Source organism: Limulus polyphemus, unplaced genomic scaffold (genome assembly GCF_000517525.1).
Source record: "Limulus polyphemus unplaced genomic scaffold, Limulus_polyphemus-2.1.2 Scaffold310, whole genome shotgun sequence".
NCBI classification, from domain to species: domain Eukaryota; kingdom Metazoa; phylum Arthropoda; class Merostomata; order Xiphosura; family Limulidae; genus Limulus; species Limulus polyphemus.
The window spans coordinates 427,414-444,445 of NW_013665920.1; the positions used below are offsets into that span (position 1 = coordinate 427,414).

Below are 17,032 nucleotides of genomic sequence, written 5' to 3' on the forward strand. Positions count from 1 at the left end.
AAAATAACATTAACATCGATGTGGTATTTTTGGTGGTAAGCCGTTGTTAAAAATAACATTAACATTGATATGATATTTCTCGTGATAAGGTCATTTTGAAAAAAACATTGTCATTGATGTGGTATTCCTGGTGGTGAGCCGCTGTTTAAAATAACATTAACATTGATGTGATATTCCTGGTGGTGAGCCGCTGTTAAAAATAACATTAACATTGATGTGATATTTCTGGTGGTGAGCTGCTGTTAAAAATAACAATAACATTGATGTGGTATTATCATAAAATTGGATAAGTAATTATGCAACGTTTGAGACAACGTCGTAGATATTCTACGTTATAATAAACATAGTGCCGCAATTCTGACAAAAAACAAAAATTAGGTCACATGCTGCTGAAGGCTCAGTTGTAGTTTTAATTTTTTGTGTGTGAAAATAAATTATATTCACCATGTCCGTGCCTTTCTAACATCACTGTAAACCTTTTGGAACTAAATGACTTTCAATGATTTATTTGAATTTTGAAAACAAAATCCCAGAACATTGCTTTCTATATTGTTCAAGAGATAGTAGAAACCAGTTTATTTCCTGTAGTTGTAATACTTCAAACCAGTTTATTTCCTGTAGTTGTAATACTCCAAACCAGTTTATTTCCTGTAGTTGTAATACTTCAAACCAGTTTATTTCCTTTAGTTGTAATACTCCAAACCAGTTTATTTCCTGTAATTGTAATAATCCAAACATTAAAGAGGAATTACATAAGGTTTGTCTTCCTTAAGGTGGTATTAGAATGAATTTGCTTATAAGTTCAGTTTATGAAGTAAAATAAGTAAAAGCCCTCCTGGCAGGGGGAAAGTATGAGGACTCACACCGCTATAAAAAGTTAAGTAAAACGTCAAACATTCCAATGTAATTACCCTTTGTTCTCTGACTGAATATGATCATAACTCAATTTTTTTTATATAGACGTTTCTTCTAGTATTTCTAATTTACTATTTATAATAAAATCATTTTTAGAACTGCAAACAAATTATCGTTTATATTTTACCCGTTTTTAATGACTATTGTTATTTTTTGTATTTCAGTTTATGTTTATTGTCATGCGATAATATTTGTTCTGAACGTGCCCCAAAAGATTTCAGTTAACTTGAATGAAAAAAAGAAATACAAAGATTTTATATACATCTAACTGTAAAATTTTATATCAATTTAACTGTGACATTTTATGTAACTTTAACTATAAGATTTTATACAAGTTTAACTGTGAGTTTTATATATATTTAACTGTGAGATTTTATATAAACTTAACTGTAAGATTTTATATAAATTTAACTGTAAAGTTTTATATATATTTAACTGTGAGATTTTTTACACATATGTGATATCTTACCATTTTTGTTTTATCTTATTGTCAATAAAAGCAAAATGGATATAAGTAATAACCACTACTTCAAAACTGGTTTTTGTATACTACTGAACTTCCATAATTAAAAAACATTGTTTTTTACTTGAGCTCAGATGTGTATGTGCTTAGATTTTTAAAAACACTAAGTTTAATACTGCAAAAAACAAGGTATCATACGAAATCAATAACTTCATAATTCATCCTTATCTATCATATACCATCGTTTCGTTTAGTTGTGAACCTATGTGCATGTGATCCATAACGTTCTGTTTGGTTTGGTATGAATTTCGCGCAAAGCTACACGAGGACTATCCGCGCTAGCCGTCTCTAATTTAGCAGTGAAAGACTAGAGAGAAGGTAGATAGTCATCACTACTCACCGCCAACTCTTGAGCTACTCTTTTACCAACGAATAGTGGGATTGACCGTCACTTCATAACGCCCCCACGGCTAAAATGGTGGGACGGGGACTCGAACCCGCGACCCTCAGATTCCGAGTCAAGCGCCCCTAATCGCCTGGCCATACTGGGCTTCGTAACGTTCTGATCTCAAGACTTAACTGGTCCTTATCCATTACAAAATATCTGTAAAGTTATGAAAATAATCTGTAAAATAGCTGTAAAGTTATGATCCAAAGTTTAAACTAGTCCTAATACATTATAAAACAAGATCTACTATCGTTTCGTTTAGTTGTGAGCCAATGCACAAGAGTAGTAAAGTTTTGATCCCAAGTCTAAACTGGTCCTTATCCATTATATAACAAAATCTACCATCGTTTCGTTTAGTTGTGAGCCTATTCACGTGAGCCGTAACGTTCTGTTAAGTTTGAGATTTATGAGTCATAACTAAGTGCTTTGCTGACATTTAAGCTGTGCTTATTTTTAACATAATCTAATGTTCTTACTGAACTTATGAAGTTTTACCTTGACGTTTTTTAACGTAATTCAGAAATAATTTCCTTATTATATTCTGCCTAAACTGGACTGTTGTATATACGGTTGCTGTCACCTCAATCCGTCAATATGTATGCTTAGAATCAAACGAACCGATCTATACGCTAATAAACATTGTTAAGTAAATGGGACTGTTGTACATGGTCGCTGTCACCTCAATCCGTAATATGTATGTTTAGAATCAAACGAACCGATCTATACGCTAACAGACATTGTCTTGGTTTTATTTTTTAGGTGAATGGGACGTTGTACATGGTCGCTGTCACCTCAATCCGTAATATGTATGCTTAGAATCAAACGAACTGAACTATACGCTAACGAACATTATTTTTATTTTTAGGTGAATGGGACTGTTGTACATGGTCGCTGTCACCTCAATGCCTCAGCTTTGATTAAAGCACAGCATGGGCCAATAAATAAGTTGTTAATTCTCAGGTAAGTCTATCACATATGCGAAACTACTTCAGTAAAGACCAGTTTTGTAGATTTAGTTATTTTTTATATTGTTATTAATTAATCCACTGTTTTTCATAAAATGAATTATACACAATTAAAAGAAAGGTTTAATATGAAGAAAGCAAAATAGAATTATATTTAACCAACCAAAGTTTTCAATATTGAATAAGTACGACATTAGTCCCTCTATATATGTAATGCATTGTAAATAGATGGAACTCATTGTTCATAAGGTAATAAAATATTATAAACAGCTAGAATTAATTGTTCGTGAGGTGATGAATTCCAGTTTTAGCAAACATAATATTTCTTTTTTAAATCCCGGATATTAAGTGTCCTTTTTTTCGTGTCTTATTTTATTGAAATATTATAGAATTAACTTAGTTCAATAAATTAAATACGTGAATCATTCGTTAAACTGTTTTAATCATAGAAATGAGCTTTATGTACGTCTACGAAATTAGAGTTTTACAAATATTATAAACTTTCATAACTTATAAAGTTGCAAGTTTATCGTTAGGCATGTGTAGATCTGTTTACAGATCTCTACTGAATCTTTTAGCAATTGATATAGATAATTGACTGTAAATAATTAGTCTGCAATATTTATTGCTAATTTACTTCTATACTTATATTATAAACACAATCTAAGTTACCAAGAAATATCCTCAAAATTCTTTTACGATTAAAAATACAACATTAAGTATAACCCTAAAGAAAATGTCAATTTATCCTCGCAATATAATGCTATTTATTTTATCAAGTTATACTTCTCTGAAGTGAAGGGTAGATTAATAGAACAACTAACCACCTCATTTCTTTTCTTGTTACTCTCTCTAAGTACACACAATTTTCATGTGAAAATAAACAAAATAACATAGTAAATAAGCGTTTAGTTCATTATGTTACATGATTTGTTTTGTTAAGAGATTTGATTGGACTGAATTTAGTCTTTAAAATTGTTTAACTTGTTTGTTCCGTTTAAAGTTAAAGTACGAATTTATTCAATTAGTTCTCATTATTTAATATCCTACCTGAGAGTGTACATTTGTGACTGCTGTTTTTATGGAAGTCAGCATTCGTGAATTGTGCATCTAAGATAGGCCTAGCGCTTGAATCATTGTTGTGAGTCAAGACCACAACCGTATTTTTTCAAATTAACCTCAAACTCTAGAATTCGACTAGAATCAAGTCGTTGATTGAATTTTACTGATTATTCTATTCTCGTCTCGTGCTAGAGCAGTATATTATCACAAATTGTTTCAGCCATAACAACGTTTTACGTGGCGTTACAGTGAAGTTTATGAATGGATAGTCTGTAAATATAATCGTTTTTTGTTAGCTTTTTTTAGTCACTCAAATAATGACAAAAACTGGTTGACCTGAAGAAAAGTGGGTAGGAATTCATTCATAAAAAATAATTCTGAAATTCAACTGCTTATAATGTGTTTCACGTGTTTTATAGGAGAGAAAATGCCGTGCACGACATGGCAGTAAAACCTTTAACACACTTTCCACTTCACTTGGGAGATGAGGTAAAAATTTTGTTGTTGTTGTTCTTACTGTTGTTTAAAACTGTATTTCTGTTCATGACTTATTTTTGATTTAGTTATACGTTCATCAGCTCGCAACCATATTAACTGTCCAACTAGAGTTTCGAAGACAATTAATAGCATATCTAAAATATGTATGCTAAAATATTTCATAAGTTATTTTCATTTAACAAAGACTCTGAATTTTCACATGTATTATTAGCTCTGTCTATTATAAAATGTTATCTAGCTAAAGCCTCAAAAATTTTAATATCCATATTTTAAGAATCAAACATCTCCGGAAATATTTTATAATATTCATAGTTTAAAAATCGTTTGTTTGTTTGTAATTAAACACAAACCTACACAATGGGCTATCTGTGCTCTTCTCACCCCGGTTTCTAGCGTTGAAAAAAATAAAAAAGTCCGCAGATATACCGCTGTGCCACTGAGGGGCATTTAAGAATCGAACATCACCGAAAACATTATATAATATTAATATTTTAAAAAATCAAACATTTCCGGAAACATTATATAAAAACTATACCAACCGCGCACTCTTTCGGTAGTTTTTAGAACCGAGACAATTTTTTTTCTTTCTATTTCGCATCATTGGACACTGTATCAGACTTTTGTGCTACTGTAGCAAAGAAAATTTTTCTGCCTAAAAAGCGTCTACCAGTTTCTGCTGAGCATGGCCAGTTGGAAAGTTTAAAATTCTCTTCATTTCAAGTATTGGAATAAATGCTACTAGTATAAACTTTTCTTAATCTTTTTTACCTTCGCCATATATCAATGACATCAATATAGTAGATAGGTATAAAAGGCTCAAATATCGCAAAGAACTGTTTCGGCTGTTTCTTGTTTTAAATTGGGAAAAGCCTTTTATCATCACAATAAAATCACCTTTATAACAACCATAACTCATCATGTTAACAAGTTGTATATGCAATTTAACTTTTACTTCATTTTTATCCTAAATAGCGTCTAGGTTTTGTTTGCTTGTTGTTAAGTGCCAAGCTACACAATGGGCTATCTGTGCTATGCCCACAATGAGTATCGAAACACGGTTTTTAGCTTGTAAGTGTTCAGACTGGAGGGCAAAGTCTAGGAATAAGAACTTGTCATTTCATTTATTAAGTACTTGTGAATTGTGTGTAGTATGTGATCTCTCGTGATATTTAACCAGACGAGATCCATGTAGTAAGAACTTACATACAATAACCGGGATGAAACAGTGTGCTCTTCTGATGAGGGGGATTCGGAGAGTGTTTTATAGCAGGTTTAAAGGTTCTACTTAACGTATATCTTCACACCGTTTAACACAAGTAAAAACTCAAAATGAAACGTTATTCGTACTTGTGGTAACTATAGAAGATTGGGTAAGTTATATTGAATCAAATTTCAAGCCTCCCTACGTCGTTACAGTCCATGTCGCCACATCCAGTCATGCTTTATCTGGCTACTGTGCACCTGGTAATGCTCTGGAGCTTAGTTACATATTTAAAAGTCCCCTTTGTAATGCTGTTATATCTATAGCATATTATTTGTCTTTGCATGCTTTCCTTTATCCATCTAGTGTACGAGGACAACGGTTTCCTTATGTACGTTTCAACAATCCGATCTTAAGGTGCCAGTGGTTAAATTGGGGTGGGGGTATGACTGAAAGCCTTATCTTGGAGAGCCCATTTCCTATTGACTTCGCTTACAGATGGAGACACTGCTTCATTATGTTGCGTACTTTTGCTTGAGACACTTATACGGCTTTTATCACTGACCTGTGGGTTCGTGGATTCTCAACCGTTACAAAACGCCGTTTTTTATTTAACATGGCTGGGGTACTAGTTGTTGCATGCCTCTCTCTGGACGATCCTGGGTCCCCAAGATGATCCAGATTCCTTTGTTTTCCACTGTCATTAAGAGTAAGGGATATCTTCATCTTGAAAATTCTAAGTCTCCGATCTGAACACATCTTTACGATCTGAGTGTATGAATATTTTACATCTGAAAGGGTTGTTACATACCCTTACAAAAGCGATCAGTTTTCTATAGCATCACACTATTACCTACATACCGCTAGAGCTGAGAAAATCACCAGCTTATGCTGTACCAAAGTCTTATCCACTCCATCCTGAACTATGCACTGCCAGTGATCGTTATAAGTGATACACAATTAGATAAGATTGAAAAGCTAGAGATTAGTTATTTAAGACAGAACCCAGGGTATGCTACAGCCATCCCCGTAAAAGCATCACAGAGCACCAGAACATCAACAGTGCTTACGAGCAGAAGTTTTCAATAGGGTCTCGCAACGTAAAAACCATTATTCCATCAACGAGCCACTGTCGTTTTCAGTTTCGACATTCTAGCTCCATAACAACCCTGCAGGTACCAGCCTAAAAGAAATTTCAAGAGATACACATGGGTGGCAGGTACTATATAGTCACCACTCAAATATTTATTCACCACCAGTGAAAAATGTATCCATCATCATAGAAGTATAAATCCAGTGAGAAATCGCTTTAATATCGTGAATATTTTATGCAGTGGTGACTAGATGGATCGATAGATAAATTGTAACTGTTAACATCATCGTGACAAAACTTCAAGGTTTCTTTCCGTTTATAATGATCGTTTAATTAATCCAACCATTGAATCAATCCCTCAGTCTCACCTAATACACGAAATGTATTCACATTCATCTCTTTGTTGTTGTTCTTTTACAGAATACCGAAGAGGCATGTGATAAATACAAAGACGTCAGGACCCTCTCTATTAAAAAGGTAACATAAATGAATCTAACACGCGAGAAGTGGATTTAATTTTTTTATAATAAGAAACTAAGTAATTTATTCTGTTATCCATGGTGACGTAATCTTGTTGAATTTGTCATTGTTTTTTCATTACATTTATTGATGAAAAATTAACTTTTCTGCTTACATGTCCTGTTATTTCATTTGTCAAGAAATGTAGTTTTTATCTTTAAAAGTTATCTTAACAGCACTAGCAGGTGGTATAGATTTATGAAGTAACCAACTTTCGCTGATAAATGTTGATACACTTCAACTGTCCACATTCATTGTATATCAAACTCAAAAAAAATAATACACCAGCTTCTGATTCACGCAAATAATTTATTTCTGTTTTCGAGATTTCCAGAGACAGAGTCTTCCAACTGAAACGTGATCTTAAAGAAAATGATTTAATTATTAAATAGTTTTCCTTCTCTGTAGTTTCTTTTTCTTGCGATGAGAAACCCTGTTTCGTTCACCTAATCAGCTATTATACAGTCAGTTTGGATATCACCGATAATATTTATTTGTTACTCTCACGTTTAGAAAATTCAAATTAGCTCCAAGAAAAAGGGATGATTATAGAATGATCTGCACAGAAAGAGAGAAGAGTCAACTGAGCTATTTGATCACATACCCTAAGCTTTGGCATTCAATCGAAGTATAAAACATGTAATTCTCTACGTTGTTTGCTGCAGGGTAACCACGGCCTAGGAATAATGATCATCGAGGGAAAACATGCAGAAGCTGGGCAAGGAATCTTCGTCTCTGACATTCAAGAAGGAAGTCCTGCATACCAGGTTCGTTTCGAATAGCTTACAAGGTTACTTCTACCTTGGTACAGTTATATGTTTATCCTGTCTCTAACAAAAATAACAGAATTATAAGCCTCATTTTTTATGCCTTTAAGAAAACACGGTTTTAGACGTGAATACATCGTTGGTTTAAGAAGTTAAAGATGATGGAAGCGTGTTCATTTCAGGATTCTTCTATTTCAGATCACTTTTATGGTAGAAACGCTAATAATGAACGGATACGTTCTTTTCATTATTATTATTAGTAACAGGTATCATTATAAACCGATTCCCTTTGATATTTGTATTACATATTACTCAACTTTAAATTATGGTAACAAACTGACGAAACTTGTGAACCTCTTCGTGATTTTACATTATGTCAACAAACACTGCAGGCGTAGTGTTAATAAAGCTCACATACATTGTTTACATCATTAAAATTATTTTATCTTTCAAGCAAAAAGTTTCGAAACAATCAAAGCTAGACTGAGTTGCAACAGACTTTCTTAGCGTAATAATAATAATAATTCCAGAAAATGTAAAATAGATTGGATTCTTTTACCACTGAGGTAGAGTAGATATAGCAGAAATGTTAATTACTCTGCTAAAAATCATATTGCTAACTTATTAAAACAAATCACACGAAAGTTACTAACTAGTAAATATAACAGGTATATCTCTGAGGCTGCATTAAGAATGATGTACAAGAGAAATTAAATACCTAATATATAATGGTTTGTTCTAAATGTTTCCAATTAGAAATATGATCCACAAATCATAATGTTATCAACGTCGTTATCTCGTACTAGTGTAGTGTGTAATACATCTGTTACCTGTAGCAATGTGAAATGACATGATATATCACGAGATCGAATGACACAACACTATCGTTTTTAATTATACTGAATTTATAGCACCTAAGATGCTGAATTGCAATACTCGTGAGTAAATTATTAACCTTACGCCAAAATAAAATAGTTCGCTTTAGTAAAAAAATCTCAACATTAAATTAATTGTTTTTTTGCATATTTTTATTTTAGATGTTATTTTGTAGTTTTCAGGGCCACAAGAAAAGAATGAATGACTCTTCCATGCTTAAGCTTCTACTCACGAAACTGCTTTTCATCTCCTCCAAAAATCTTCTTTCAGAAAGATTTAAACCCATATAAAGCACGTATTGTGTTCGACAAACTGCCCAAGTAACGGACGGCTAATTTTGCGTAATGCCACGTTCTCATCGACCTCTTGTAACTTGTTTGAGGAGTTCGTCTGGTGTTATATCATCACGTTTTAGGTTTAGCCAAAGCTAGAGTTATTTTTAGCGCCTATGTTCAAAGGATATGATACACAGTTTGTTTTTTACCAAAGAAGGCAACATTTTTATAATTCATACAGAACTCGTGACCTGCTGTTTATATGGCTACTCTTAACTGAAAAACGAGATTGACACCCACAGTTTTAACACACATCCCTGCCCACAGCTAAAAGTGCGCATTGTGTTCAGTGGCATATCGCGGCTCGAGCGTTATACCTTCTATTCAGCAGCTAGTCACTGGACCACGCCCAACTCTTTTACTGTGTCTGTTTTATGTGTATGCGTCTGGAATTATGTAATATCTATTAGCTATAAGTCATTGTACGAAGATCATGCTGATTACAAGATATTGAATGTTGAAGAGTATTAAATTCTGAACAACGAAATGTAAGGTTTGAAACCTATCTAAATCACACCAGTTATTTAGTTTTTATTTAACAGAATTAATATAAGGAGCAATTTTCGAAAATGATTCAAATCAGGCTATAGTTAACCAATTCTATCATCTCACTGATGCAGCTGCTGTGTCACACCGCGATACCTTATTTACCAAGAGTGTTATAACAACGTTATAAAAGTTCAACGGTGTGTGATTCTCAAGTAACTTCATCTAATTTATTCAATGTCGTACAGACAACTTAACTATCACGATAATTCACAAAGCGTAAAAGTAAAAAAAAATGCTGATAAAAGGTGAATAATAAATTTCCACATGTCTTCTTTCGAGTGATGACTGCAGGCGAGAAAAATGCCAGTTAGGCTTAATAAGTGTGATATAAATCACTTAGACTGCAGTCGTTTTTAAATTTTCTATTATGGATTTTAAACCCGATGGATCGTAATGCTTGGCCAGCTTTCGGCGTAGAAACTAACCTAGAAATGTCAATTTTGTTTATTACCTTCATTACAAGCGTAGTTTTCCTTCATTTGGTTCCAAGTCTCGCAGTAAACTCAGAACTGAGTTTCACAATATGTCCTTACTCGGCAACCACTAAAATTAATGGAAAAAAAATTACTTTTGACCAATAATATACTAAAACCAGACAGAAATATTTAAAAGACAACAAGATGTACAAAACGCATTAAATGAGCACAACACAAAAACATTAGACTGATGTGGCTAATCTTTATCTCTTAGTTATATTTCCTATTCTTCAGTAAAAATGTAATGACTTAATTGACTTAATTAAGTCATTTATGCTCTACGTAAGAAAGGGAAATTTAATATTTTAAAGATTATCTTAACAGAAAACTCTGATATGATTTTTACGACTAATTCTAACGTTTGTTAGTGTCAAATATTGCTGACAAATAAAACAAAAATGAGCATGTTGTTTATTAAACGCTTAATGTTCGTATTACGCTTGCGCAGTAGTTCGCGTTCCTCATCTATTTTTTGTTTTTTTTTAAAAACTTATGAATCACTTCACCAAGATTAATGGTTTAAAAGCGAGATTTTTGATTACTGTGTACTGTGTAGTGCTAAAGTCTTTATAATGTGCTATATATCTCTAACAATGATCCTAGGCTGGACTAACCGTTGGGGATATGATTCTTTCTGTCAATGATTCAAAACTGATTGGAACAGACTATGAAACCGTAAGTGAATATTTCTTGTTTTTTGGTGTAACCGTTATTCCACCATAGTTTTTTCGATTAAAGAATTTCGTTAAAATGTATAAATCATATTAACATTTGGGACTCCAAATTACTCTAATGTTACCACATCTACTGGTGTGCATGTCTTCAGAAAATATCAAATATTTCAAGTTAAACTACTCTGACGCTCCATTTTAGTCCCTTCATGCTATATATTACCTTTTGCACTTCAGTCTTATAAGCTGGGCAACATTCACCAGACGCAGTGTTAGGAAAGTGTTTACACGAGTCTAAAAAAGTTGTATTAGTGTAGAGAATAATATTATTATGTAAATTTCTTATGGAAAACGGTATTTTTTTTCTCTATTGGATCGCTCTGGCTACATTAAAGTATTCTAACGACTCTCCAATATTTTAGATACACAGACTTGAAGGACCATGATGTATGTCACCATTGAATTGTTTTTTACAGAATAAAAACGTCTTAGGTTAACCTTCTAACACACATATATGTAGAGTTCACACTCTTAACAACGTAGGGACGCTGATCTTGCTTCCTATTAAGTTACGTGTAGACCAGTATACAAACTGTCTGTATTGAAACAATGATTTGCAATTTTAACAATATAAGTTATTATGTGGTCTCAGGATGGCGTTTAGGTTGAGAGAACAAGAGATAAGCGACTTACTGACGTTAAATTAACAAAGTTCCTATTAAGTAAGACAGTTTATGTATTCATTGTAGAGCAATGTTTAATTGTACTTAAATATATATAATATATTTTATAAATAATATAAACTGAATTTATTTAGTTCAGTTTTTTATTACGGTATTCTTTGTGATTCAGGCTACATGGATTTTGAAACAAGTCAAAGGAAATGTCCAGCTGGTTGTGTCACACCCAAATCGACCAAACGACGACAGATGTATTCTTGAAGCAGGAAAGAGAAATTCTTCTGAAAGCCTGTCAGAGATTAAGGAAAAAGGTAAACTTAAAGTTACTGTAAGGCATAACAATATGTTCATGCAGAGATTAACGAAAAAGGTAAACTTCAAGTTACTCTAAAGGACAACAATATGTTCATGCAGAGATTAAAGAACAAGGTAAACTTCAAGTTACTGTAATACACGACAATATGTTCATGCAGAGATTAAAGAAAAAGGTAAACTTCAAGTTACTTTAAAGCATAACAATATATCGATAAAACAAAAACTCCTTTTTCTACACTCACGTTAAGACATTTTGTCCTGTACTAATAAGAAACTTTGATTAACTTGAATGTTACAATTAGTCGTTTTTCACCTCTTTTTTTAAGCATCATTTTTTATTAAATGAAACAGTGTGCTATCCTACTTCTTCAACTCTTACTTTTCTCATCTTGTTATTATATTACCTCCATAAAGCCCTGAAAACTAAATCGTATTAAGAAGGTAACATATCACCTAACCTTATGAGAAAACTGTTAACTTAATAAAAACACTATTACATTTTTTGGAATGTCAAAAAATGACGCTTTTATCGACCTCATCAGTATTAGGTTTAATTTACAATGATGGAACAAGGTTTCTGCACCTTTCTTTTTAGACCCATTTTTACTTTGGATGCTATTTTATTCGCAGGTGTTGTTGTTAGAATTTTCTCAAACTTAATAATGCTAGCCGTCCCTAATTTAGCAGTGTAAGACTAGAGGGAAGGCAGCTAGTCATCACCACCCACCGCCAACTCTTGGGCTACTCTTTTACCAACGAATAGTGGGATTGACCGTCACATTATAACGCCCTCACGGCGGAAAGGGCGATCATGTTTGGCGTGACTGGGATTCGAACCCGCGACCCTCAGATTGCGAGTCGAGCGCCTTAACCACCTGGCCATGTTGTCTTACAGATGATTAATTCGGATATTTTGGTTCTTTCGAACAACGTATACTAAATGACGTGGAAAAACAGTGATGTTTAGATGGGGGATGGGATTTAGAATGTTGTGAAAACGCGAGGTAAGTATAAAAAAAAATAGACTTGCGTGGTTGGACAATGATCAGGTTACGCGCTATGATCAGAATTTCATGTTGCAAATCTACATAATTATTTCCACGCAAAAACTATTCATGAGTTATTTATTTAAATTAAATTTATCAATTTAAGTTTTCTTACACTAAAATCACTAAGTGAACAAGGAAAGACAATCATAATAAAACAAGAACAACGGGTATTTATCATCAATTTTCAAGCTTTTTGTTGTCAGGGGTTTTATCTTACAGTTAGTTTTGAATTTCGCGCAAAGCTACATGAGGGCTATCTGCAACTTCTGAAACTCTTGAAAGAAATTGCACTACAGTAATAGAACTGTTACCGCAAAATCAATAGCGGACTCAAAGTATCCTGCCCTCTATGCAATCACACTCAAAACAAAATCCCCGTCATTAACATTACTACTTTAAAAAATGCATTTTTATGTGCAATAAAACACACCGTCAGTTTTAATCCCACGAAAACGGCTAAAGGCTGAGTAAGACAAGTAAAACGGAAAAAATCTCACACAAAACTTATTCCAAAACAGTACGCCTGAATGTGCTAAGAAACAATAAATCTGATTATTTCAGAAACGGATAACATTACCCTTAACTCACAAAACTCCTGTAAAAACTAAGTTAATTTCATTAATCGTAACATTAACTTTTGTATAATGTAAAATATAAAAGGGTTATTACTTTCAATTCGGTAATTAAAGTGGGATAGTGAACCTTTCTCGCTAATAGCAAGATATTATGCACAAAATGTAATTCTAGCTAACAGCATGGAGTCAAAATAGGGATTTGTAGTTTGAGTAAATAACGTCTACAATATTTGCATCCTTGTATATTTACCTTGTTTACTATCCCTATTAACAGGTTTTTAAATTCCCAATTTTCTATTTATCATGTGTCCCAAACCTTAAGCTTGTTTGTTTATTTTCTGCGACTACATTTTCACTTTAAGCTAACCATCTTGTTCTGTATTTTTTACGATCCCTATTCCTTTTTTAAATTATTTTTTTAATAATCTTGATAACCACAATATTGTATTGTAGATATAACTACCTATTAATTTCAATATCGTATTGTAGGTATAACTACGTATTAACTGTAATATTGTATTGTAGGTATAACTACCTATTAACTGCAATATTGTATTGCAGGTATCACTTCCTATTAACTGCAATATCGTATTGTAGGTATCACTACCTATTAACTGCAATATCGTATTGTAGGTATAACTACATATTAACTGCAATATTGTATTGCAGGTATAACTACCTATTAACTGTAATATTGTATTGTAGGTATAACTACATATTAACTGCAATATCGTATTGTAGGTATCACTTCCTATTAACTGCAATATCGTATTTTAGGTATCACTTTCAATTAACTGCAATATTGTATTTTAGGTATCACTACATATTAACTGCAATATCGTATTTTAGGTATCACTTTCAATTAACTGCAATATTGTATTTTAGGTATCACTTCCTATTAACTGCAATATCGTATTTTAGGTATCACTTCCAATTAACTGCAATATCGTATTGTAGGTATAACTACCTATTAACTGCAATATTGTATTGTAGGTATCACTTCCTATTAACTGCAATATTGTATTGTAGGTATCACTTCCTATTAACTGCAATATTGTATTGTAGGTATAACTACATATTAACTGCAATATTGTATTGTAGGTATAACTACCTATTAACTGTAATATTGTATTGTAGGTATCACTTCCTATCAACTGCAATATCGTATTGTAGGTATCACTTCCTATTAACTGCAATATCGTATTGTAGGTATCACTTCCTATTAACTGCAATATCGTATTGTAGGTATCACTTTCTATTAACTGCAATATCGTATTGTAGGTATCACTTCCAATTAACTGCAATATTGTATTGTAGATATAACTACCTATTAAAGTGAAGGTTGCTTTGCTTCACAGCACCTGTTTTATGGTTAAGGTTTGATTGATTGTGGTTTATATTTTTCTGTTCTTCCTAGTCTGTGAGAATAGGCTATTAGTACAACTGTTATTATGCATCAAAATGCTTTTCAAACTATTTTCGGAATTAAGAAAATCTTTGAGGCAAAACAAAATCATTGCATCTGAATTAAGATGTAATTAGCAATGAATAAATATGGCGATCTTACTTAAGTTGAGAAATTTTAACAGAAACTACTCACGTAATATAAAGTTATTTTCAAGTATTATTATTTTCAACATAATTGTTGTGTGTATACGTATTTGATTAAGAAGTATGCATTAATTGGATTCATAAATATATATTATATTAGTAATTAAATCTTTTTTACTGAATTTTCATAATATAACATAATTATGTGAATGATAAGATAGATTTTTAGTGTTATAATATTCACAAAAGCTCCACTCCTTGGTTTGAGTCCCTTTCTAGTTTGATTAGCTGTTTGTTATATAAATATGAAATCAGAATCAAGCATATTATTCACTGTATACATTTTATTTTACTCTGTGCTGCCATCTATTGTTTTTGTATGTCTTCATCAGCAAAATATGGTGTATATTAATTTCACGTGCAGAAAGTATTTTTTAAACGGCCTCGGAAAATCATAACAAAGAGTTACTTATACTAACGAATTCTTTTGTTGTTGTGTATCGTTTTGTTTTTACAGCTGTTCCAGCCCCAAAACAGTCATTTCTCTCGGCTAAACTATCCCTTCGATCTCGTTCCATTCCGACATCCTCCGCAATCTCTCCATTATCCCGCTTGTCTCGTGCCACGTCCCCTTCTTCCGCCGCTGTTACTCCCTTGACTCAAACTTGCATCTTAGAGGATTCTTCTTCAACTTCCTCTTCCACCCAGGATCTGACGCAAAATCCCAGGACATGCGAAATTTCTCCTGGAAGAGAAGTGACCATAGAAATCGTTAAAGAAAAACTTGGTCTTGGTCTAAGTATCGTCGGCGGAAGTGATACTCCCCTAGTGAGTTATTTATTATTATGTGTTAGACCATCAGGGTGAATTGCAACTCATAATCATACAAATTAATAAACAGGTGCGTTATGTTAGATTTGTCTCATAAACGAAGTTAGGGCGAGACCCTGGCGGCAAAACGATGCCACCTCAGCGGTGAGGTCACCGGATGAATGGAGATCAAAAGATGCCGCTTAAGGGTTACATAATACGCACATTATGCCAACATTTATTAATATCACTAATTCATTTGTTCTATGGTTTTTATTTCTCTAATTAGTATATTGTATAACATATATTCACCCTGAAAAGAACGTTTATTTAAATCTCCAAATAATTTAATTTTCTACACATGCTTTATAAGTTGATTTCTTCTGTTACAGTTTAAAAGATGTGTGTAAATAGTTATGTTTAACAATTACTATTGTAGAAAACTATAATCTTACCTTTTTGTAGATATTTTCACAAACTTTTGTCGAAAGATTGTTTCTTGCTGACTGAAACTAATACCATATAGGAATTCTTTCCATTTCTATCTGAAGGACATTAACCTAATTATTTTGCTACAACTAAATATAGTAAATGAATGATTTAATGTTTAACCAATTTATTATATTATTACAGAAACTATATAACATAACAACAGTTATCATTTTATCATTTTCTATAGAATGTTCATTTAAAGTACAAAACATACTATACAATTAAAACCACATGATGATGTCTCCCACCCTCTATGTTTTCTAACAATCAAAGTTTATCAATGCCGTTTGAGTTGGACCTATTAGACAATATTAGTGAGAGTTAGAAGCTTGTGCAAGATAATTGTTGCAGATGTTTTGATTTACGCATGAAGAAAGTTAGTTTATAAGCTGTACTCTAAAACCACAAAGTTTTATGAATTTTAATTGTATAGTATATTTTGTACTTCAAATGAATGTTCTATAGAAAATCACAAACTGATAAGCGTTGCTGTTTTATATAGTTTATATAATAATAAAGCAATTGGTTAAACAATAAATCATTCATTTATTATATTTAGTTGTAGCAAAATGATTACGTTAATGTCCTTCAGACAGAAATGGAAACAACTCCCATATGCTATTAGTTTAAATTAGTAATAAACAAGCTCTCTACAAAGATTTGTGAAAATATCTACAAAAAGCTTTGTTTGTTTTTGAATTTCGCGCAAAGCTACACGAGGG

General features: G+C 32.5%; 1 protein-coding gene across 6 annotated transcripts in view; it reads left to right on the plus strand.

The window, feature by feature from the left end:
• LOC106457273 overlaps window positions 1-17,032 on the plus strand; it is a 320,035-nt gene that overhangs the window by 278,383 nt on the left and 24,620 nt on the right. For all 6 annotated transcript variants that reach the window (XM_022383116.1, XM_022383119.1, XM_022383117.1 and 3 more), the window contains 7 exons: window positions 2,692-2,786; window positions 4,273-4,342; window positions 7,066-7,122; window positions 7,830-7,931; window positions 10,771-10,842; window positions 11,691-11,829; window positions 15,526-15,836. In XM_022383116.1, the coding sequence (XP_022238824.1) occupies window positions 2,692-2,786; window positions 4,273-4,342; window positions 7,066-7,122; window positions 7,830-7,931; window positions 10,771-10,842; window positions 11,691-11,829; window positions 15,526-15,836 (846 nt within the window). The remainder of the gene's footprint in view (window positions 1-2,691; window positions 2,787-4,272; window positions 4,343-7,065; window positions 7,123-7,829; window positions 7,932-10,770; window positions 10,843-11,690; window positions 11,830-15,525; window positions 15,837-17,032) is intronic.